A 23,612-nucleotide genomic window follows, 5' to 3' on the forward strand; every position below is an offset into this window, starting at 1 on the left:
TTAAGCATGTTAGCACAAAAAATTTGGCATTGGGCAATTCACAACCAAATTCGCCTAATTGCACAGTTTATACCAGGGATACAAAATCAACTCGCAGACAATCTCTCTCGAGATCACCAACAGGTCCACGAATGGGAAATTCACCCCCAAATACTGAACACTTATTTCAAACTCTGGGGAACACCTCAGATAGACTTGTTTGCGACAAGGGAGAACGCAAAATGCCAAAACTTCGCATCCAGATACCCACACAAACAATCCCAAGGCAATGCCCTATGGATGAACTGGTCAGGGATATTTGCTTACGCTTTTCCTCCTCTCCCTCTCCTTCCTTACCTGGTAAACAAACTCAGTCAAAGCAAACTCAAACTCATATTGATAGCACCAACTTGGGCAAGGCAACCCTGGTACACAACGCTGCTAGACCTATCAGTGGTACCCTGCATCAAATTGCCCAACAGGCCAGATCTGTTGACACAGCACAACCAAAAGATCAGACACCCAGATCCAGCATCGCTGAATCTAGCAATCTGGCTCCTGAAATCCTAGAATTCGGGCACTTACAACTTACCCAAGAATGTATGGAAGTCATAAAACAAGCAAGAAGGCCATCCACCAGGCACTGCTATGCAAGTAAATGGAAGAGGTTTGTTTGCTACTGCCATATTAATCAAATACAACCATTACACACAACTCCAGAACATGTAGTGGGTTATTTGCTTCACTTACAAAAATCTAACCTAGCTTTCTCTTCCATTAAGATTCACCTTGCAGCAATATCTGCATACCTGCAGACTACCTATTCAACTTCCCTATATAAAATACCAGTCATTAAAGCATTCATGGAGGGCCTTAGGAGAATTATACCACCAAGAACACTACCTGTTCCTTCATGGAACCTAAATGTTGTCCTAACTAGACTTATGGGTCCACCTTTTGAACCCATGCACTCCTGCGACATACAGTTCCTAACCTGGAAGGTGGCATTTCTCATCGCCATTACTTCCCTGAGAAGAGTAAGCGAGATTCAGGCGTTTACTATACAGGAACCTTTTATACAACTACACAAAAATAAAGTCGTCCTAAGGACCAATCCTAAATTTTTGCCAAAGGTTATTTCACCGTTCCATCTAAATCAAACAGTGGAACTTCCGGTGTTCTTTCCACAGCCAGATACCGTAGCTGAAAGGGCACTACATACATTAGATGTCAAAAGAGCATTAATGTATTACATTGACAGAACAAAGAACATCAGAAAGACTAAACAACTCTTTATTGCATTTCAAAAACCTCATGCAGGAAACCCAATTTCAAAACAAGGTATAGCCAGATGGATAGTTAAATGCATCCAAATCTGCTACCTTAAAGCTAAACGACAGCTGCCCATTACACCAAGGGCACACTCAACCAGAAAGAAAGGTGCTACCATGGCCTTTCTAGGAAACATCCCAATGCAAGAAATATGTAAGGCAGCCACATGGTCTACGCCTCACACATTCACCATGCACTACTGTGTAGACGTGTTATCCGCACAACAAGCCACAGTAGGTCAAGCTGTATTAAGGACATTATTTCAGACTACTTCCACTCCTACAGGCTGATCCACCGCTTTTGGGGAAATAACTGCTTACTAGTCTATTGCAGAACATGCGTATCTACAGCGACAGATGCCATTGAACTGAAAATGTCACTTACCCAGTGTACATCTGTTCGTGGCATCAGTCGCAGTAGATTCGCATGTGCCCACCCGCCTCCCCGGGAGCCTGTAGCAGTTTGGAAGTTACCTTCAATTATTTATATATGTATCATCTCAACCTTAAATAAGTGCATACTTAGTCACTCCATTGCATGGGCACTATTACTACAATTCAACTCCTACCTCACCCTCTGCGGGGAAAAACAATCGAGGATGGAGTCGACGCCCATGCGCAATGGAGACAAAAGGAGGAGTCACTCGGTCCCGTGACTCGAAAGACTTCTTCGAAGAAAAACAACTTGTAACACTCCGGCCCAACACCAGATGGCGAGCTATTGCAGAACATGCGAATCTACTGCGACTGATGCCACGAACAGATGTACACTGGGTAAGTGACATTTTCATTACCTCACTAAACAGTTGATGGCCTAGAGTATCCAAATAATCCATAAAAAACAGCCTGCTGCCCAAGGGCTCCAAAGAAGAAAACAAAATTGTTTCAACATTTAGTAGGCTGTCCCTGAACTCCATTCACATTCCAATGCACTTTACTACTATTCCAGTACACTTTACTAACAACTCCCCTGCATTTCCACAAGAAGACACTTTCTAACTGACCTGCATACCCTATTAAGCTGTGGTATTCACAGCTGTTAACCTAGCTTTTCACCTAGCCTTGCTAACTCTTTACCTGAAGGCACTCTGTCTTACTTAGTGAAAACCTTTACTGCATCACCTCTTTGTTCGTGTTTCACTTTTTGCTAGTCTGCTATACCGTCTTCTGTTGCCTCAGTTGGGCATGGTTTATGCTGTTATGGAACTGTTAAATTTTTTTTGTCATAGGTATTGAGAAGACAAATGGAATCCTAAAGAGAAAGACACTAAAATGGAGAGTTTCCTAGATTAATATGCTCTAGAATTCTTCTATATATTGACGGAACCTGGAAATACAACCTTTAAAAGCATTTATATTGTGCTAGATAAACCAGAAAGCGACAGACGTACACAAATTAAAAAATGGTCACCTGTTTAAGTGGTCTCACACCTCCTGTGAGGGAGATGTCCTAAAATGCTTTACACCTGTGACTTTACTTGTTTTGTTTGACATGTGCATAGAATTTATTAAAACTTGCCAAAGCTTTGCCTTTTTTTTTTTTTTTTTTTTGAAGCAGCTCTTGGTAATGGGGATTGTTGGTACAAACTCACTCAGTGAATGGAAGGATTAATTAGAATCCAATGTTAACGGTTAGAAGCAATTACTTTTCCAAAATTAAATAAACCTAAAATTACTGCAAAAAACTTTCATGTACCACAGTATTTTGCGAGCAGTTTTAGGTCTCCTTAAGATGCTATTTTCATCACAACATGGTTATTTTTTGTATACTTAGGATCAAGACGGCTCTCACATCAAAGGCTTGTTGATTAACTTTTTCCATCACAATTGGCCATCACTGCTGAGGCACAGTTTTCTGGAGGAGTTCATTACTCCGATCGTAAAGGTACGGAATTTTAGGTTTACATTTTTTTACATAAATATTTACAACCTGTAAATGGTTAACCAGGTGTGGCTTTGTCTTTAAGGTATCCAAAAGTAAGCAAGAACTGGCCTTCTATAGCATTCCTGAATTTGATGAATGGAAAAAACAACTGGAAAGTACAAAACTGTGGAAGATAAAGTACTACAAAGGTTTGTTTGTAAAAGCCTCGTTATAGTTAATAGTGACTTGTGTGGAAGTAGTTATGCTTAATGCAGTATGTCGGTCTCCGCAGATAACTTGATGGAACTGGGTTTGTCTCAGTCATCGATTACCAGACAACTCATTGTCACTCTTTGGTTCTGCTTTGCAACGTCTGTACCAGCCCTGCCCTGATCAGAGTATACAAAGTGTCCAATTAGATTAAAAATATAAAAGCTACTTTATCTCCTCTCCCTTGAGTCTTTTAATTTACACTGTCATAAAATACAGTCTGGATCTTGTTCATGCCTTCCATTCAGGTACCTCAGCCATGCCTAACAACCGGACATCGATTCTAGATCAAATGCCAGTTGCAGGACAATTATACCATGGTGCATTAACAACGTATATAATACAACATGCCATATTACAATATTTGTACTGTTAACACTTAAAACTGCTGCTAGGTACTGGTGTGTTGTTTATTTCCCACTGCTGAAATGGGGAAGAACCCCTAAATCCCCCCCCGCCCCCTTTTTTTATACTTGAAATGGGGGAAATATTTCTGTAAACATCTCCCAAAAAAGCCCTACTCATCTCTGAACCCTAAAAACCCCTTACTGTTCCTTACCCATACCTGAACCCTAAACATCCGCACTACCCCTTATCTCTACCCATCCTTGAACCTTAAAAAAACCCTTACCCATCCCTGAACTCTAAAAACCCTTGCTATCCCTTAAGCCTTCCCAACCCAGAACCATAAAAACCCACTCACTATACCTTACCCATCCCATAAACCTAAAAACCCTCCCTACTCTTTTCCCGTTTCCCATCGCTGAACCATAAAAACTCCTCACTGTCCCTTACTCCTACCATGCCTGAAACTTAAACTCCCTTCTTACCTTTACACATGAACTCAACTACCCCTTACTACCACTTATCACCACCCATCGCCTGAAACCTTACAAATCAGGAACCATACATTTCAGGTTCATAGACATAGGGTGGTTCTTTGCACTGACCCTAATTTCTTACCTAATGTGGTCTCATCCCTTCACATCAAACTATTGAGCTACCTGTTTTTCCCACAGCCAGAGTCTGTAGCTTAAAGGACGATTCACACACCTGATGTGAAAAGAGTTTGTGTGTTCTATCAGCTGAATCAAACCATTTAAAAAGTCTGATTAATATTTTGTTGGCTTGACTAAACCCCACAATCTATCTTTCATTTGCAAAGAGGGCATTGACCGATGGGTGGATGCATCCAAAGATTTTATGCCAAGTCTAAGTGCACCCTACCAGTGCCCTGAAAAGCACATTCATTGCTGAAAAATAAGTATTCTGATAGTCTCCTTATTTATCATATATATGGCTGCTAGTTGGTCAACACCACACACATTTACCAAGCATTATTCTGTAGTTATACTTGTATGCCAGCAAGCGCTAGTCGGCTGTGTGGTTTTAAAGGCATGTTTTGAAACATCTGCATCATCTACTATGTAGACACCACTTTTTGGAGGAACTGCTTTACAATCTGTGCAGAGAATATATATCTATAGCCACACAAACAATGAATTGGAGATGTTACACCTTAACAATCTGTTCATAGCATGTAGTTCTGTAGATTCAAATGCACCTGCTCTCCTCCCTGGAAGCTAGCAATGATCATACTTGTTTGCTAAGTTTTTCACACACTTTTAAATTGTTAACATCAATACTCTGTCTTGCACAAGGCATTCTACTTACACTGCTTGCCAGCTGAGCGGGAAAACAATAGTTGGCACAATTGTGCTGATCGAACAGTCAGTCAATCAAACATTCATAGAGCGGAGCAAATTACCTGTGAGGGTCTCGAGGCGCTGCTAATGAACTCTGGAGCACCGGACGAGTCACAACGTGTATTGTGATGCAAACTTCTTTGAAGAAAACCTGCAAATGTCAGGGACGAACATTACATGGCTGGAGTATGTAGAGCTTGTGAATCTACATTTAGGTTTGAGTAGATATACAGAACAAAGCAGTCGGCAGCAATTCACTACCTGCCTTACTGCTGGTGATGAAAGCAAGACCAATCCTCCAACATATCCAAAGCGAAACATTACACCACACTCCCAAGAACACCGATATTAGGGTTTATTATTAAAGTACGATGAGGCAAACACTGCCGCATTTCAACCACAGAGAATCTTTCTCACAGTGAGTCCTTCTTTACTGTCACTTTTATACATACAGCCCACCTTGCTCATAATGAAGCATTATGGGTAATGTAGTCCAATGAAAACCACTGTTGCATTTAACTTGTAAAATAACATTGCAAGCAAGCGAAAATTCAGTGCACATGAACTGAAAATGTGGATATCAATATACCCTTGCTGTCATTGTTACATAGTTATAATGCTTTCATTGGCTAAGTGTGAGATTGACTTGCATACAATGACCTGAAATATTGAGAAAAGAGTAATTATTATTCATTTCTAGGCATCATGAGAAGTATCTGTGATTTGTGGTTAAATGTATACCTCATTGTAGGGCTGAGTGCCTAATTGCATTGTCATCAAAGTACCATATGTCTGCTGATACTATCACATAGGCTTAGTATATCGTAACTCTTAATAGAGTACTCTGACTGATTGATCTTATGACTATGCAAAAAGATCTAAATTATATTGAGACATGTGGCCAGTATAGAGATGTCATGGGCATCGTTCGTATCTATACCTTGGAATTAAGTACACCACTTAATTGCATGGCTAAGTGCCAATGATCAAATTATCATCACATAATCCTAAACCTACCTATAATACCTCATAGTTCTTGCAATAATACTACATATGTTTGATACATTATATGGTTCATGGTTCAGGATATTGGTTTCTAGATATCTATTGACACTAGTTATTATAAATGTAGGTGCAACTCTTCATCCACATTCGTGTTGAATTTAGATTCCAAGCAGTGTAATTATAATATTGGATCACCTCCTCTCTCACTCTTCGGAACAATGGCAATTGCACAAAATCTCATTGTTTTCCAGTTATCCTGATTCTAAAGCTTGTGTTTTGCAATGGAATAACTCATTGATACTCAAAGTATGGACCGGGGCCATCTGTGGCCCTCTTAACCTTCACATGCGGCCCTCGGGTTAGTTGCAGCACTGGGCTCCTGTTTACTTTAGAGAACATTAACATTCAGAAAGATGTTAAATGGGGAAGCTTTTATTTACTAGCTAGCTGAAGTAAGGGAAAAGAAGCAAATAGTATATTCTGCACCATTTAACCACCCACAAAGTTCCACTCCCATCCTTCTAACATCAGTGTGGCCCTCTGGCTCACCACAAACCGTAGTTTGTGGCCCCATGGAAAATGATTTAGTATCTGTGAAATAACTGATATCTTTATTCTGTACAGCTTGTATGTGTTCCAGTGTTCTCTTTTTGAGAGGGAATGTTGTAATCCCCACATATTTGAGACTGCATACACATTCAGTGACAGACTACTTACTGGGTTTCACATGTGATTCTTTGATTAATAATAATATTTATTTTCCTTAAATCACAGCCTAATGTTGGAGTTCCTGTAGTGCGGTGTAATTTTTCGCTTTGGCTATACTTGTGGAGTGGTCTTCCTTTCACCGCCAACACTAAGAAGTAATCTTGTACTGGATTATTTAATCCTGAGGCCTAGAGGAGGGTTTATAGCCTATGATAGAGTGAAATGTGGGGGAGGAAGAAAAAAAGCACATTTTATAGATGTGAACAAGTGGCAATATCGCCACCTCTGTAATAAATACATGTATCTAGAAAGAAATAAAAAAAAAAACGTACTTATAAAGATGCAAAGGTACTCCAGATGTACTTAATGTGATGTAATGACACTTGATGCTGTATCCTGCGACTTTACGACTGACATTCTTTTTCTACATGAAGACGTACATATGAAGTGCATATCTTGTGAGGGAGAGGTTTGGCCCTAAAAATATAAAAAATAACACAAATTGATATACAATTTCCTTTTAAAAAAAATCATGTAAACTTTTTTTGATGTGTCTTGTGCAACATTTTGAAGCAAAACCAAACCATTGGCCCTAGGGTCACTGCAAACCAGACGGCCTCATTAATCAATACCAAAGGCTTCATTTGCACATCTGTGAGTTTTTTTTTTCTTTTTTCTCACACCTCCTGCTTTCGTGCTGCCAAGGACCAGTTTCAGCTTATCTGCCTGGTAATAGTAAGGACATTGTTTGGGTCTTCTTTGTGTTTTTTTTTGTTGGTATAAAACAATAACCCCGTAGCAAGACCGATTACCATGCTGAGGTCGGAGTTTATCCTCAAATTTGTGTCAGCAACAAGAGAAAATTTGAAGACCTTGTTATTGCCTAGACTGCAGCACTCATACAGAAAAAATTCTTGGTACCCAACTTTTTGAGGAAGTGGGCTGCCTTTGAGACCAAGGTGTTAAGTCGTATAAGTGTTAAAAATCCTTGTGGATAATGATAGGAGAAGTTTAATGCCTGAGAGCTGCGAGTTCTGCACACAGAGCCTCCAGACTTAAACTATACCCTGTCAATGAACAGAAGAAATTAGGGGTGCAAAAGATTACTGCACCAAACCTGGTCAGCTTTCCAGGGTATATTGACAAACACATGCACTGATTTTAAAAAAAGATTATTTTGGGCTGTTGCCAAAAAGTGTTATTGATTTTCAATGAGTTGTGGTTGAAACATTGTGTAGGAAGTTGGCTCTGTATGTGCTATTTCAAAGTAAGGAATAGCATGCACAGAGTCCAAGGGTTCCCCTTAGAGATAAGATAGTGGCAAAAAGAGATAATACTAATGCTCTATTTTGTGGTAGTGTGGTCGAGCAGTAGGCTTATCAAAGGAGTAGTGTTAAGCATTTGTTGTACATACACACAGGCAATAAACGAGGAACACACACTCAGAGACAAATCCAGCCAATAGGTTTTGTTATAGAAAAATATCTTTTCTTGGTTTATTTTAAGAACCACAGGTTCAAATTCTACATGTAATATCTCATTTGAAAGGTATTGCAGGTAAGTACTTTAGGAACTTTGAATAATTACAGTAGCATTTATACGTTTTACATAAAACACAAATAGCGGTTTTAAAAGTGGACACAGTGCAATTTTCACAGTTCCTGGGGGAGGCAAAGTATTGTTCTTTTTAACAGGTAAGTAAATCACTTACAGGTCTCAGTTTTGGGTCCAAGGTAGCCCACCGTTGGGGGTTCAGAGCAACCCCAAAGTTATCACACCAGCAGCTCAGGGCCGGTCAGGTGCAAAGGTTAAAGAGGTGCCAAAAACGCATAGGCTTCAATGGAGAGAAGGGGGTGCCCCGGTTCCAGTCTGCCAGCAGGTAAGTACCCGTGTCTTCGGAGGGCAGACCAGGGGGGTTTTGTAGGGCACCGTGGGGGACACAAGTCCACACAAAGTACACCCTCAGCAGCGCGGGGGCAGCCGGGTGCAGTGTGTAAACAAGCGTCGGGTTCTCTGTAGATTTCAATGGGAGACCAAGGGGTCTCTTCAGCGGTGCAGGCAGGCAAGGGGGGGGGCTCCTCGGGGTAGCCACCACCTGGGCAATGAGAGGGCCTCCTGGGGGTCACTCCTGCACAGAAGTTCAGTTCCTTCAGGTGCTGGGGGCTGCGGGTGCAGGGTCTTTTCCAGCCGTCTGGACTTTAGGTTCAGGCAGTCGCGGTCAGGGGGAGCCTCGGGATTCCCTCTGCAGGCGTCGCTGTGGGGGCTCAGGGGGGACAACTTTGGTTACTCACGGTCTCGGAGTCGCCGGAGGGTCCTCCCTGAGTTGTTTGTTCTCCACCAGTCGAGTCGGGGTCGCCGGGTGCAGTGTTGCAAGTCTCACGCTTCTTGCGGGGATTTGCAGGGGTCTTTAAATCTGCTTCTTGAAACAAAGTTGCAGTTCTTTTGGAGCAGTGCCGCTGTCCTCGGGAGTTTCTTGTCTTTCTTGAAGCAGGGCAGTCCTCTGAGGATTCAGGGGTCGCTGGTCCTTGGGAAAGCGTCGCTGGAGCAGGTTTCTTTGGAAGGCAGGAGACAGGCTGGTAGGACTGGGGCCAAAGCAGTTGGTGTCTTCTTTCTTCTTCTGCAGGGGTTTTCAGCTCAGCAGTCCTCTTCTTCAGGTAAGTTGCAGGAATCTAAATCTTTAGGTTCAGGGAAGCCCTTAAATACTAAATTTAGGGGCGTGTTTAGGTCTGGGGGGGTTAGTAGCCAATGGCTACTAGCCCTGAGGGTGAGTACACCCTCTTTGTGCCTCCTCCCAAGGGGAGGGGGTCACATCCCTAATCCTATTGGGGGAATCCTCCATCTGCAAGATGGAGGATTTCTAAAAGTTAGTCACTTCAGCTCAGGACACCTTAGGGGCTGTCCTGACTGGCCAGTGACTCCTCCTTGTTGTTCTCATTATTTCCTCCGGCCTTGCCGTCAAAAGTGGGGGCCGTGGCCGGAGGGGGCGGGCAACTCCACTAGCTGGAGTGTCCTGCGGTGCTGGAACAAAGGGGTGAGCCTTTGAGGCTCACCGCCAGGTGTTACAGCTCCTGCCTGGGGGAGGTGTTAGCATCTCCACCCAGTGCAGGCTTTGTTACTGGCCTCAGAGTGACAAAGGCACTCTCCCCATGGGGCCAGCAACATGTCTCTAGTGTGGCAGGCTGCTGGAACCAGTCAGCCTACACAGATAGTTGGATACAGTTTCAGGGGGCACCTCTAAGGTGCCCTCTGGGGTGTATGTTACAATAAAATGTACACTGGCATCAGTGTGCATTTATTGTGCTGAGAAGTTTGATACCAAACTTCCCAGTTTTCAGTGTAGCCATTATGGTGCTGTGGAGTTCGTGCATGACAGACTCCCAGACCATATACTCTTATGGCTACCCTGCACTTACAATGTCTAAGGTTTGGCTTAGACACTGTAGGGGCACAGTGCTCATGCACTGGTGCCCTCACCTATGGTATAGTGCACCCTGCCTTAGGGCTGTAAGGCCTGCTAGAGGGGTGTCTTACCTATACTGCATACGCAGTGAAAGGCTGGCATAGCACCCTGAGGGGAATGCCATGTTGACTTACTCATTTTGTTTTCACTAGCACACACAAGCTGGTAAGCAGTGTGTCTGTGCTGAGTGAGGGGTCTCTAGGGTGGCACAAAACATGCTGCAGCCCTTAGAGACCTTCCCTGGCATCAGGGCCCTTGGTACCAGGGGTACCAGTTACAAGGGACTTATTTGGATGCCAGGGTGTGCCAATTGTGGATACAAAAGTACAGGTTAGGGAAAGAACACTGGTGCTGGGGCCTGGTTAGCAGGCCCCAGCACACTTTCAAATCAAAACTTAGCATCAGCAAAGGCAAAAAGTCAGGGGGCAACCATGCCAAGGAGGCTTTTCCTTACACATTGCCTTTGTTGGAAAGACAACAACTCAATAGGTTTTAAAGTGTGAAATAACTGGCTGGAGAAGAAGTCTTCTGCAGATAAAAATGATAATCAAGGCATTCAGGAGAAATGTAATTCTGGGTCATGAAATTAGCGATCCCAAAATGACATTAGCTGTACTATGAGACCCACACCCTTCGTGTGTGGGTGGGGCGTTGGTAGGACCGTTACATGTGGGGTGGCAATGCATGTAAATGGATGGTTGAGGAGCTTTTAACTTTTGCCTGCTATTGAATGCTACATTTCCTTTTATCAGGTTAGATTTTAATATCTGGTGCAGTTCCTGCTCTACCTTTTCTTGTCCCTTGTTAGCTGTGCAGCGAATCAATCCTGGATTTGATTTCGCGGGTGAGAAGAATACCTCTGACAGGACTTTGTTTTTAGCTGATGGGGGTAGGGCAAGCAATTCAAATTACGTGGATATTCAGCAAATGTTTGGTTATTGAAGATCTTGATCCCTTCCTATTTCAGTACAACATACTTGTTTCTGCTTCCTCAGATTTTAGAATGAGTTCTATCTAACAACTTCATTTTTTTCCCCTCATATTTCAAAAGGGAACTTTTTGCCTCTTGTGGAAGTTTTAGTGACTAGTGTATTTCCTATCCCACTCACTGAAAGTTTACTCTAGAAACCACATGTCCAACTGTTTAGACTGACCTGCAGTAGCGAATACAATTTTTGAAGCTAAGAGCTGATGCATGCAGTAGGCTACAGCATGCCAGCACGTCACAAGAATCGGTTCAGCATTATTACATTCTTTAGAAAAGATGGCTTGATAATCCATACTGCATAAAATATATATATGGAGTTGGTATACTTAACTTGGAGATGCTGCAGTTCTCTTAGGCATGGCATGTGCCCTAAAATTAATGATGGTGCATAAAGTGAAATGGTCAGTAGGCATCTCCTAATGTGTGTGTGTGTGTTCGCTAACTCTCTCGCCCTCCATCTCGCAGTCCCTCTCCGTTCTCAAGCCTCTTTTGCTTGTTCATGTTACATAGGCAGTAGAGCTGTGATTCTTGAGCAAGGGACAGGAGAACACGTCTGTTTGGGAAGTAGAGGCAAAGTGTGAAAGACATTGACTTATGATTAACTTAAGGATTGTGAGCAAAGTAAAGAGCATAATTCAGAAAGGGCTGGGTCATACACAGGTGAATGTATACAAGAGATTAAGCAACCTTTAGAAGTTAATAGAAAGTTTCTCATATTTGTAGGTTTGGGTACGAGCACTGCTAAAGAAGCGAAAGAGTACTTTGCTGACATGGATCGGCATCGAATTATATTTAGGTACGCCGGCCCAGAAGATGATGCTGCAATTACTTTGGTAAGAACAATTTCTTGAATCTTTATTTTTGCATTCTTCTGCATTACATGGGCTGTTCGAATTTTAAACCTCTCTTAACTGCTCTTTGGGTTGCATTTCTCTGTCATTCTGCGTCATATGTATGGATAGATGTTCTAGAGGTGGACATCTTTCACCCCTTCTTTCAAGCAGAAGACCACTTATGTCCAAAATGCATATCTCAATGAATAGTGTGATCATTGCACGGTTTTAATAACTTCTGTGGCATTGCAGAAGGAACACAGTTCTGTAATGTATGCTGTGTATGTCAGATGAAAGTGGATTGTAGATGATACATCATACTTTTTACCACTGAAATCATTAATATTTATAAGTTTTCAACCGTAGTATGTTTAATTCTTACCTGTTAAAGTGGTCCTTCTCTGCTTCCTCCATAGCAAGGCAAGCTTATGTGGCAGGGCACAATCATCCACTGCACATTGTAACAGTCATACCTTGGATGACGTGATTGCAAATTCATCGGTTGCAGAGGGAACTTAGAGTATCTATTGGTGTATTTCCTTCGGACATCAGCAGGGCGCTAACGTCATTTCACTGACACCGAAAGTGAAATGTGCTGATCGACTCTTAACTTTCTATGCCTCTGTGCTTGCACAGTTATTTCAACCTCCTGAGTACCGAGTCAGATGGGAGAGGTATCATTGGAAAGGGGGGATTGCCGCAGGAGGGTGATTTCCCAAAGCAGGGATCCACCCCCTAGACATCAGGTTGGTGGGTATGTCGGGAGGAGGGGGTGGGGGGAGGAGCAGAAAGCCCATTAGTCACTAGGGAATATTTGTTTGAAAAAAAAGAGGGGTGGGGGCTGCCCACCACCATGGGGATGGTTATGCCTCCACCACAGCTGAAGGGAGCAATAGTCTTTATGCTCCCCCATCTCATCCCAACGGCAAACAAGAGGAGAATTGACTCTTTTGGGTGTTGATTTTACATGTGGACCAGGAGAGTGTGGTTAACTCCCAATATCTCCCAACTTGCAATGGTGAACAGCTACACTTTTTGGGCTTGGGTAGGCTGCTGCCTGAAAAAACCTACACACCTTTGAAAGCTAGACATCTAGGGGATGTCCAGGGTGGTGTGCCCTGTGCACCCCACACTATTTCCCTACCCACAATGCCCTGCAAACCTCCAACTTTGCCTGAAGTCACACATTTCCCCTACATTTCTTTGAAGGAAACGTCTGGAACTTACAGGAATCCACAAAATTCCTACCACCCAACATTGCTCTATTATAGCAATAAAAATGCTGCCTCACTTGTGTGGGCCTAGTGCCAGCAACAGGAACGGATCCAACAGTGGTGAATAGGAGCCTTCATGCAAGCACTCCTTTGTCCTTGGTTTCAATCATGCCTGTTACAGCACTAGCCTAGCCACACAAGTGGGGCAGCGTTTTTATTGACACAAGTGGCTGCACTGTCAGAAAATGCACGGAAGGGGTGACTGAGCCCCTCCTCCCCCAAGGGAAATGGAGAACACTCACTTAAGTTTGTGCCCCCAAGTGCCACCGAATGTTAGCTCCTAAAAAAAAAACCGCTAAAAAGGCTGTAACCTCTGCCTAACAGGACCACTACATAAGTTGTGAAGCATGCTCAAAGTTTAGACCCAGAGAGCGAGGGAGAGGCAGAGGAGTAAACACCAGTCATCCATGCAGGTGCAGAGAAAGGGGAGCCCTTTGCTGAGGGACTTCAGCCTATCAAGTGAGAAGGACAACTTTCAGGAGGCAGAACAGGCCCAGGCAGAAAGCTGATGTTCAGGTGGAAGAGGTGGGTGAAGTAGAGTCAAAACAGCCGACAAACCCAGAGAAGGTGAACCTCTAACGGACAACATTGAAAAAATGGCTGAGCCGAAGACTTTGAACTCAAGTTCACACAAGAATACCTCTGTGCAGTAGCACTTGGCAACCGTAGGAAAGTCAAAACATAAAGCACCCCACTGGTCCTAAAAGAGGGACACGGATGGATGTCACCCCTCAGAGAAGCCTTCAACTTCGAAAGGCAATTGAGGGGGCCAAGAAGGGTGTACCGGAGGTGCTGGACCTGAAGAAAAAGGCATAGAAGCCTACCAATGCTGAAAGTTCGGGCACTCAAATTCAAGTAGAAGAAAGGACACAGGCTTGTTTCCTCCAATGAAACACCTCCAATCACGTACTAAAAAAAACAATACTTCATCATGCTGCCTTTAATTCTAGATCAAGGGAGGGAAACCTTTGCAAGGCGGTAACACTAAGTATAGAAAGAAATATAAACATTCCTGAAAAGACCCTGTCTACTTCAAGGGCAATACTGTGGAAAATTCTATTGTGGCCACAGCAAGAACACAGGCTAATGTACCATCATCCATGGGACCCCTACCAGAGAAGGAAATCAAGAGGCTGAAAAGCTGTAAGTGGGCTTCAACACAAAGAAGGTTCACAAACTCAAATGTGCTCCTAAACCACTATGGCCACTGTCACTGGGAGAAAGTCTGAGAGCTCCTGAAACATCTTCCGAACAGTATTAAGAGGAGAGCCAAACTGGTAGAAGAAAGTAAAGCAATACCAAACACTTGCCTGAAATTGGCTTTGGATGTGGCAGATACATCCAGCAGACAAATGGTAACTGGAACATCGGTGACGAAAGGCACCTGGCTGTGCATGTCCGGATTAAGAAATAAGGTTCAGGCGAACATCATAAACGTACCTTACTCACTATGGACACATCCCACACAGGCTATGGAGCACACAGGGCAGTGCAAATTCAAGCGAACACAACTGCGATGACCTTATCTAAACAAGGAAGGATAAGCTCACATGCTGTTAAATCAAGCCTGAGAGATCTGGAGGTGGGACATTCTCAGAAGAGACCTAACAATACACCTGCCAGCTGTAGAAAATGGAAAATCAAATGAACTTCTGTATCACACAGTTGGGAACTAAACAACAAAGTGCTCCAGGAGGTCTTCTGGCAGTGGGGCACGCCAGAGATTGGCCTATTTGCAACCCATGAAGATGCAGAATGTTAAACTTTCCATTCAGGCACACACACCGCTTCTCCCAAGGGAATGCTCAGTCGAGCGACTGGTCAGGGAAATTAGCGTATGCTTTTGCACCAGCTCCCCCTCATATCTTCAGTGATAAGCAAGTGCCAACAATCACAGATGACAGTGATCTTAATTGCCACACAGTGGGCAAGATAAACGTTCTCAGACCTGGTGGAGGGTGGTGCAGGTAAATGTAAAGAAGTTGCTAAGAAAGCACAACCTTTTCTCCATGCAAGCTGGCAAGGTCTCTCACTCAGATGTAAACAGCCTGAGTCTAGCAGCCTGGCGCCTGAGGACAGTTTGGACACCTGTATCTTCCAAAACATTCAACTGATGTTTTAAAGAAAGCATGGAGGCAGAGCATAAGGATATCCTACATGACGAAATGGCATACATACGTCCTGTGGTGAAAAGACAAGGGACGACTCCTCACCTTATCTGATGATACTATAATGATCAGGTACGTGTCTCTCCCCCCCCCCCCCCCCCCCCCCCCCCGCTTGCTAAACAAACTGACAAACACATTGTTAAGGATGCACTTGGTGGCAATAGTAGCCTACACATAAAGCCACATTGGAAAGAGCTTCTTCACCATACTGGTTATCAAGAGGTTCTTGGAAGGGGCAAAGAGAATAGCTCCATCTAGATCTGCACCACTACCAATGTGGAACTGTTACTGTTACTAAGAGAAATTATGAAAGCATTGTTTGAATTTCTGAGTGGGGGGGGGGGGGGGAGGGGGGGAAGAGCTGTGGTTCCTGACCTGGAAGACCGGCTTCCTAATCGCAATCACATCACTGCAGGGTGAGTGAATTGCAAGTACTAACCATGGAAGAACCATACCTGCAAATCCAAATAATAGGGACACTATGAAGACCAATCCATTTTTCCTCCAAAACATACTCCAATTCCATGTGAACAGAGCTATCTGGTTACCAGGTTCTTTCAACAGTTAGATGTGTGTAGGGCTGTGATGTACTACCTAAACAGGACAATGAAGGTCCGAAAGGGAGGTCAGTTTTTCATATCATTTGTAAACACCAGTGTAGGAAGTTGGCTCTGTATGTGCTATTTCAAAGTAAGGAATAGCATGCACAGAGTCCAAGGGTTCCCCTTAGAGGTAAAATAGTGGTAAAAAGAGATAATACTAATGCTCTATTTTGTGGTAGTGTGGTCGAGCAGTAGGCTTATCCAAGGAGTAGTGTTAAGCATTTGTTGTACATACACATAGACAATAAATGAGGTACACACACTCGGAGACAAATCCAGCCAATAGGTTTTGTTATAGAAAAATATCTTTTCTTAGTTTATTTTAAGAACCACAGGTTCAAATTTTACATGTAATATCTCATTTGAAAGGTATTGCAGGTAAGTACTCTAGGAACTTTGAATCATTACTTTAGCATGTATACTTTTGTCATAAAACACAATAAGCTGTTTTAAAAGTGGACACTTATTGCAATTTTCACAGTTCCTGGGGGAGGTAAGATAATGTTAGTTTTAACAGGTAAGTAAGTCACTTACAGGTTTCAGTTTTTGGTCCAAGGTAGCCCACCGTTGGGGGTTCAGAGCAACCCCAAAGTTATCACACCAGCAGCTCAGGGCCGGTCAGGTGCAAAGGTCAAAGAGGTGCCCAAAACACATAGGCTTCAATGGAGAGAAGGGGGTGCCCCGGTTCCAGTCTGCCTGCAGGTAAGTACCCGCGTCTTCGGAGGGCAGACCAGGGGGGTTTTGTAGGGCACCGGGGGGGACACAAGTTAGCACAGAAAGTACACCCTCAGCAGCGCGGGGGCGGCCGGGTGCAGTGTGGGAACAAGCGTCGGGTTTCCTTCGGTTTTCAATGGGAGACCAAGAGGTCTCTTCAGCGGTGCAGGCAAGGGGGGGGGCTCCTCGGGGTAGCCACCACCTAGGCAAGGGAGAGGGCCTCCTGGGGGTCACTCCTGCACAGAAGTTACGTTTCTTTAGGCGCTGGGGGCTGCGGGTGCAGGGTCTTTTCCAGGCGTCGGGAAATGGAGTTCAGACAGTCGCGGTCAGGGGGAGCCTGGGGATTCCCTCTGCAGGCGTCGCTGTGGGGGCTCGGGGGGACAACTTTGGTTACTCACAGTCGTGGAGTCGCCGGAGGGTCCTCCCTGAGCTGTTTGTTCTCCACCAGTCGAGTCGGGGTCGCCGGGTGCAGTGCTGCAAGTCTCACGCTTCTTGCGGGGAGTTGCAGGGGTCTTTAAATCTGCTCCTTGTAACAAAGTTGCAGTTCTTTTGGAGCAGTGGCGCTGTCCTCTGGAGTTTCTTGTCTTCTTCGAAGCGGGGCAGTCCTCAGAGGATTCAGAGGTCGCTGGTCCCTTGGAAAGCGTAGCTGGAGCAGGGTTCTTTGGAAGGCAGGAGACAGGCCGGTGAGTTCTGGGGCCAAGGCAGTTGGTGTCTTCTGGTCTTCCTCTGCAGGGGTTTTCAGCTTTGCAGTCCCTCTTCTTGTAGTTGCAGGAATCTGATTTCTATGGTCAGGGAGAGCCCTTAAATACTAAATTTAAGGGCGTGTTTTAGGTCTGGGGGGTTAGTAGCCAATGGCTACTAGCCCTGAGGGTGAGTACACCCTCTTTGTGCCTCCTCCCAAGGGGAGGGGGTCACATCCCTAATCCTATTGGGGGAATCCTCCATCTGCAAGATGGAGGATTTCTAAAAGTTAGTCACTTCAGCTCAGGACACCTTAGGGGCTGTCCTGACTGGTCAGTGACTCCTCCTTGTTGTTTTCTTTGTTTCCTCTGGCCTTGCCGCCAAAAGTGGGGGCCCTGGCCGGAGGGGGCGGGCAACTCCACTAGCTGGAGTGTCCTGCTGGGCTGTGACAAAGGGGTGAGCCTTTGAGGCTCACCGCCAGGTGTTACAGCTCCTGCCTGGGGGAGGTGTTAGCATCTCCACCCAGTGCAGGCTTTGTTACTGGCCTCAGAGTGACAAAGGCACTCTCCCCATGGGGCCAGCAACATGTCTCTAGTGTGGCAGGCTGCTGGAACCAGTCAGCCCACACAGATAGTCGGTTAAGTTTCAGGGGGCACCTCTAAGGTGCCCTCTGTGGTGTATTTTACAATAAAATGTACACTGGCATCAGTGTGCATTTATTGTGCTGAGAAGTTTAATACCAAACTTCCCAGTTTTCAGTGTAGCCATTATGGTGCTGTGGAGTTCGTGTTTGACAGACTCCCAGACCATATACTCTTATGGCTACCCTGCACTTACAATGTCTAAGGTTTTGCTTAGACACTGTAGGGGTATAGTGCTCATGCACTGGTACCCTCACCTATGGTATAGTGCACCCTGCCTTAGGGCTGTAAGGCCTGCTAGAGGGGTGTCGTACCTATACTGCATAGGCAGTGAGAGGCTGGCATGGCACCCTGAGGGGAGTGCCATGTCGACTTACTCATTTTGTTCTCACTAGCACACACAGGCTTGTAAGCAGTGTGTCTGTGCTGAGTGAGGGGTCTCTAGGGTGGCATAATACATGCTGCAGCCCTTAGAGACCTTCCCTGGCATCAGGGCCCTTGGTACCAGAGGTACCAGTTACAAGGGACTTATCTGGATGCCAGGGTGTGCCAATTGTGGAATCAAAAGTACAGGTTGGGGAAAGAACACTGGTGCTGGGGCCTGGTTAGCAGGCCTCAGCACACTTTCAATTCAAAACATAGCATCAGCATAGGCAAAAAGTCAGGGGGTAACCATGCCAAGGAGGCATTTCCTTACAACCAGCAAGGGCTCTCTGGTAATGAAGGGGACCATTGCAAGGTGGACAGTAAAAACAATTCAGCTGTGCCACCAGAACACAGGAGTACGCTTGGAGGAGAAGCCCACAAGGAAGAAAGGATCCCACCTGGCCTTTCTCACCGACCTTCCAATAAAACAACTTTTATGGTGGGCACATTGTCAATAATCCACTCTGTTACATAACACTATTGTGTGGATTCCCAGATAAGCAAGGAGGCTCAGGTGGGACCACCCTCATTTTAACACTCCTCCAAGAATGGCCCAGAGTATGCGTACAAAATCAATGCACAGAATGTTCATCCAGAAAAGGATTCATGCTGCAAAACAAAATGGTTGCTTAGTAGGAGTAGTTTTGCAACTTGAAGAATTGTCTGGGATCATGTTCGACTCTCCACGAAATGCAGTGAGAGTAGGAGGGAAATATGCTAAAATACCAAAAGATAAGAGGGAAGACAGCAAGCACGGGAGTCATCAAAGGGTGGTGGTGTTGGGGGGGAAGAGGACGGGGGATGGCAGAATAATCTGAAGATGGTGACCATGCGCAGAGACTTTCTGGGTGCACGTCTGACATCATAGGAGGATGGGTATAGCACCAAATAGCATATACCCAAGCATTGAACTTTAAAGGAGGCAGACATGTTGGAGGCAGTGATAAGAAAAAAAAAATGTGGACTACCTAGGAACAGTAGAAGCACAACCCCCTTGAAACACTCTAACCTTCAGTATGGATCTCTCTGGCAGCCACCTAGGTGCAAAAGAAGCCCTCTGCCCCTGAAGCGGGTCTGAAGGAATCCCAACTACTTTCTGTGGGATGGTCCCTGAGAGATTGCCTGACAGGAATACAGTCCAGCAGGACCACATCCTGTAACCAGCGTCTGCTGTAGTATGAATGCACAGATTGACTACCAGGGAGAGGGAATGAGTGCCAAAAATGGAAAGAGCAGACAAAACAAGTGCCCCCTGATAAACTCTCACTAGATCAAACTGTGGAAGTAAATTATGACACAAAAAAAAAGCAAAACACACACTGTAAGAAGTTGGCTCTGTATGTGCTATTTCAAAGTAAGGAATAGCATGCACAGAGTCCAAGGGTTCCCCTTAGAGGTAAAATAGTGGTAAAAATAGATAATGCTAATGCTCTATTTTGTGGTAGTGTGGTCGAGCAGTAGGCTTATCCAAGGAGTAGTGTTAAGCATTTGTTGTACATACACATAGACAATAAATGAGGTACACACACTCAGAGACAAATCCAGCCAATAGGTTTTGTATAGAAAAATATCTTTTCTTAGTTTATTTTAAGAACCACAGGTTCAAATTTAACATGTAATATCTTGTTTGAAAGGTATTGCAGGTAAGTACATTAGGAACTTTGAATCATTTCAATTGCATGTATACTTTTCAAGTTATTCACAAATAGCTATTTAAAAAGTGGACACAGTGCAATTTTCACAGTTCCTGGGGGAGGTAAGTTTTTGTTAGTTTTACCAGGTGTAAAGAAATGGCTCCCTGTTGCAGTTACCCCCCACTTTTTGCCTGATACTGATGCTGACTTGACTGAGAAGTGTGCTGGGACCCTGCTAACCAGGCCCCAGCACCAGTGTTCCTTCACCTAAAATGTACCATTGTATCCACAATTGGCACACCCTGGCATTCAGATAAGTCCCTTGTAACTGGTACTTCTAGTACCAAGGGCCCTGATGCCAAGGAAGGTCTCTAAGGGCTGCAGCATGTCTTATGCCACCCTAGAGACCCCTCACTCAGCACAGACACACTGCTTACAAGCCTGTGTGTGCTAGTGAGAACAAAATGAGTAAGTCGACATGGCACTCCCCTCAGGGTGCCATGCCAGCCTCTCACTGCCTATGCAGTATAGGTAAGACACCCCTCTAGCAGGCCTTACAGCCCTAAGGCAGGGTGCACTATACCATAGGTGAGGGTACCAGTGCATGAGCACTGTGCCCCTACAGTGTCTAAACAAAACCTTAGACATTGTAAGTGCAGGGTAGCCATAAGAGTATATGGTCTGGGAGTCTGTCAAACACGAACTCCACAGCACCATAATGGCTACACTGAAAACTGGGAAGTTTGGTATCAAACTTCTCAGCACAATAAATGCACACTGATGCCAGTGTACATTTTATTGTAAAATACACCACAGAGGGCACCTTAGAGGTGCCCCCTGAAACTTAACCGACTGTCTGTGTAGGCTGACTAGTTCTAGCAGCCTGCCACAAACCGAGACATGTTGCTGGCCCCATGGGGAGAGTGCCTTTGTCACTCTGAGGCCAGTAACAAAGCCTGCACTGGGTGGAGATGCTAACACCTCCCCCAGGCAGGAATTGTCACACCTGGCGGTGAGCCTCAAAGGCTCACCTCCTTTGTGCCAACCCAGCAGGACACTCCAGCTAGTGGAGTTGCCCGCCCCCTCCGGCCAGGCCCCACTTTTGGCGGCAAGGCCGGAGAAGATAATGAGAAAAACAAGGAGGAGTCACTGGCCACGCAGGACAGCCCCTAAGGTGTCCTGAGCTGAAGTGACTCTAACTTTTAGAAATCCTCCATCTTGCAGATGGAGGATTCCCCCAATAGGGTTAGGATTGTGACCCCCTCCCCTTGGGAGGAGGCACAAAGAGGGTGTACCCACCCTCAGGGCTAGTAGCCATTGGCTACTAACCCCCCAGACCTAAACACGCCCTTAAATTTAGTATTTAAGGGCTACCCTAAACCCTAGAAAATTAGATTCCTGCAACTACAAGAAGAAGGACTGCCCAGCTGAAAACCCCTGCAGCGGAAGACCAGAAGACGACAACTGCCTTGGCTCCAGAAACTCACCGGCCTGTCTCCTGCCTTCCAAAGATCCTGCTCCAGCGACGCCTTCCAAAGGGACCAGCGACCTCGACATCCTCTGAGGACTGCCCCTGCTTCGAAAAGACAAGAAACTCCCGAGGACAGCGGACCTGCTCCAAGAAAAGCTGCAACTTTGTTTCCAGCAGCTTTAAAGAACCCTGCAAGCTCCCCGCAAGAAGCGTGAGACTTGCAACACTGCACCCGGCGACCCCGACTCGGCTGGTGGCGATCCAACACCTCAGGAGGGACCCCAGGACTACTCTGATACTGTGAGTACCAAAACCTGTCCCCCCTGAGCCCCCACAGCGCCGCCTGCAGAGGGAATCCCGAGGCTTCCCCTGACCGCGACTCTTTGAACCTAAAGTCCTGACGCCTGGGAGAGACCCTGCACCCGCAGCCCCCAGGACCTGAAGGACCGGACTTTCACTGGAGGAGTGACCCCCAGGAGTCCCTCTCCCTCGCCCAAGTGGAGGTTTCCCCGAGGAATCCCCCCCTTGCCTGCCTGCAGCGCGGAAGAGATCCCGAGATCTCTCATAGACTAACATTGCGAACCCGACGCTTGTTTCTACACTGCACCCGGCCGCCCCCGCGCCGCTGAGGGTGAAATTTCTGTGTGGACCTGTGTCCCCCCCAGTGCCCTACAAAACCCCCCTGGTCTGCCCTCCGAAGACGCGGGTACTTACCTGCAAGCAGACCGGAACCGGGGCACCCCCTTCTCTCCATTCTAGCCTATGTGTTTTGGGCACCACTTTGAACTCTGCACCTGACCGGCCCTGAGCTGCTGGTGTGGTGACTTTGGGGTTGCTCTGAACCCCCAACGGTGGGCTACCTTGGACCAAGAACTGAACCCTGTAAGTGTCCTACTTACCTGGTAAAACTAACAAAAACTTACCTCCCCCAGGAACTGTGAAAATTGCACTAAGTGTCCACTTTTAAAACAGCTATTTGTCAATAACTTGAAAAGTATACATGCAATTTTTATGATTTGAAGTTCCTAAAGTACTTACCTGCAATACCTTTCGAACAAGATATTACATGTTAAATTTGAACCTGTGGTTCTTAAAATAAACTAAGAAAAGATATTTTTCTATAACAAAACCTATTGGCTGGATTTGTCTCTGAGTGTGTGTACCTCATTTATTGTCTATGTGTATGTACAACAAATGCTTAACACTACTCCTTGGATAAGCCTACTGCTCGACCACACTACCACAAAATAGAGCATTAGTATTATCTATTTTTACCACTATTTTACCTCTAAGGGGAACCCTTGGACTCTGTGCATGCTATTCCTTACTTTGAAATAGCACATACAGAGCCAACCTCCTACATTGGTGGATCAGCGGTGGGGTACAAGACTTTGCATTTGCTGGACTACTCAGCCAATACCTGATCACACGACAAATTCCAAAATTGTCATTAGAAATTGATTTTTGCAATTTGAAAAGTTTTCTAAATTCTTAAAAGTCCTGCTAGGGCCTTGTGTGTTAAGTCCCTGTTTAGCATTTCTTTTAGAGTTTAAAAGTTTGTAAAAGTTTGAATTAGATTCTAGAACCAGTTGTAGATTCTTAAAAAGTATTCCAACTTTTAGAAGCAAAATGTCTAGCACAGATGTGACTGTGGTGGAACTCGACACCACACCTTACCTCCATCTTAAGATGAGGGAGCTAAGGTCACTCTGTAAAATAAAGAAAATAACAATGGGCCCCAAACCTACCAAAATACAGCTCCAGGAGCTTTTGGCAGAGTTTGAAAAGGCCAACCCCTCTGAGGGTGGCAACTCAGAGGAAGAGGATAGTGACTTGGAGGACAATTCCCCCCTACCA

The 23,612-nt window shown here is 45.1% G+C and overlaps 1 protein-coding gene across 2 annotated transcripts in view; it reads left to right on the forward strand.

Annotated features, from left to right (window-relative positions):
- TOP2B (DNA topoisomerase II beta) overlaps positions 1-23,612 on the forward strand; it is a 485,217-nt gene that overhangs the window by 183,557 nt on the left and 278,048 nt on the right. For both annotated transcript variants that reach the window (XM_069212028.1, XM_069212029.1), the window contains exons 14-16: positions 3,085-3,195; positions 3,278-3,383; positions 12,035-12,144. In XM_069212028.1, the coding sequence (XP_069068129.1) occupies positions 3,085-3,195; positions 3,278-3,383; positions 12,035-12,144 (327 nt within the window). The remainder of the gene's footprint in view (positions 1-3,084; positions 3,196-3,277; positions 3,384-12,034; positions 12,145-23,612) is intronic.

The sequence above is a fragment of the Pleurodeles waltl genome, chromosome 10 (genome assembly GCF_031143425.1).
Source record: "Pleurodeles waltl isolate 20211129_DDA chromosome 10, aPleWal1.hap1.20221129, whole genome shotgun sequence".
Classification (NCBI taxonomy): domain Eukaryota; kingdom Metazoa; phylum Chordata; class Amphibia; order Caudata; family Salamandridae; genus Pleurodeles; species Pleurodeles waltl.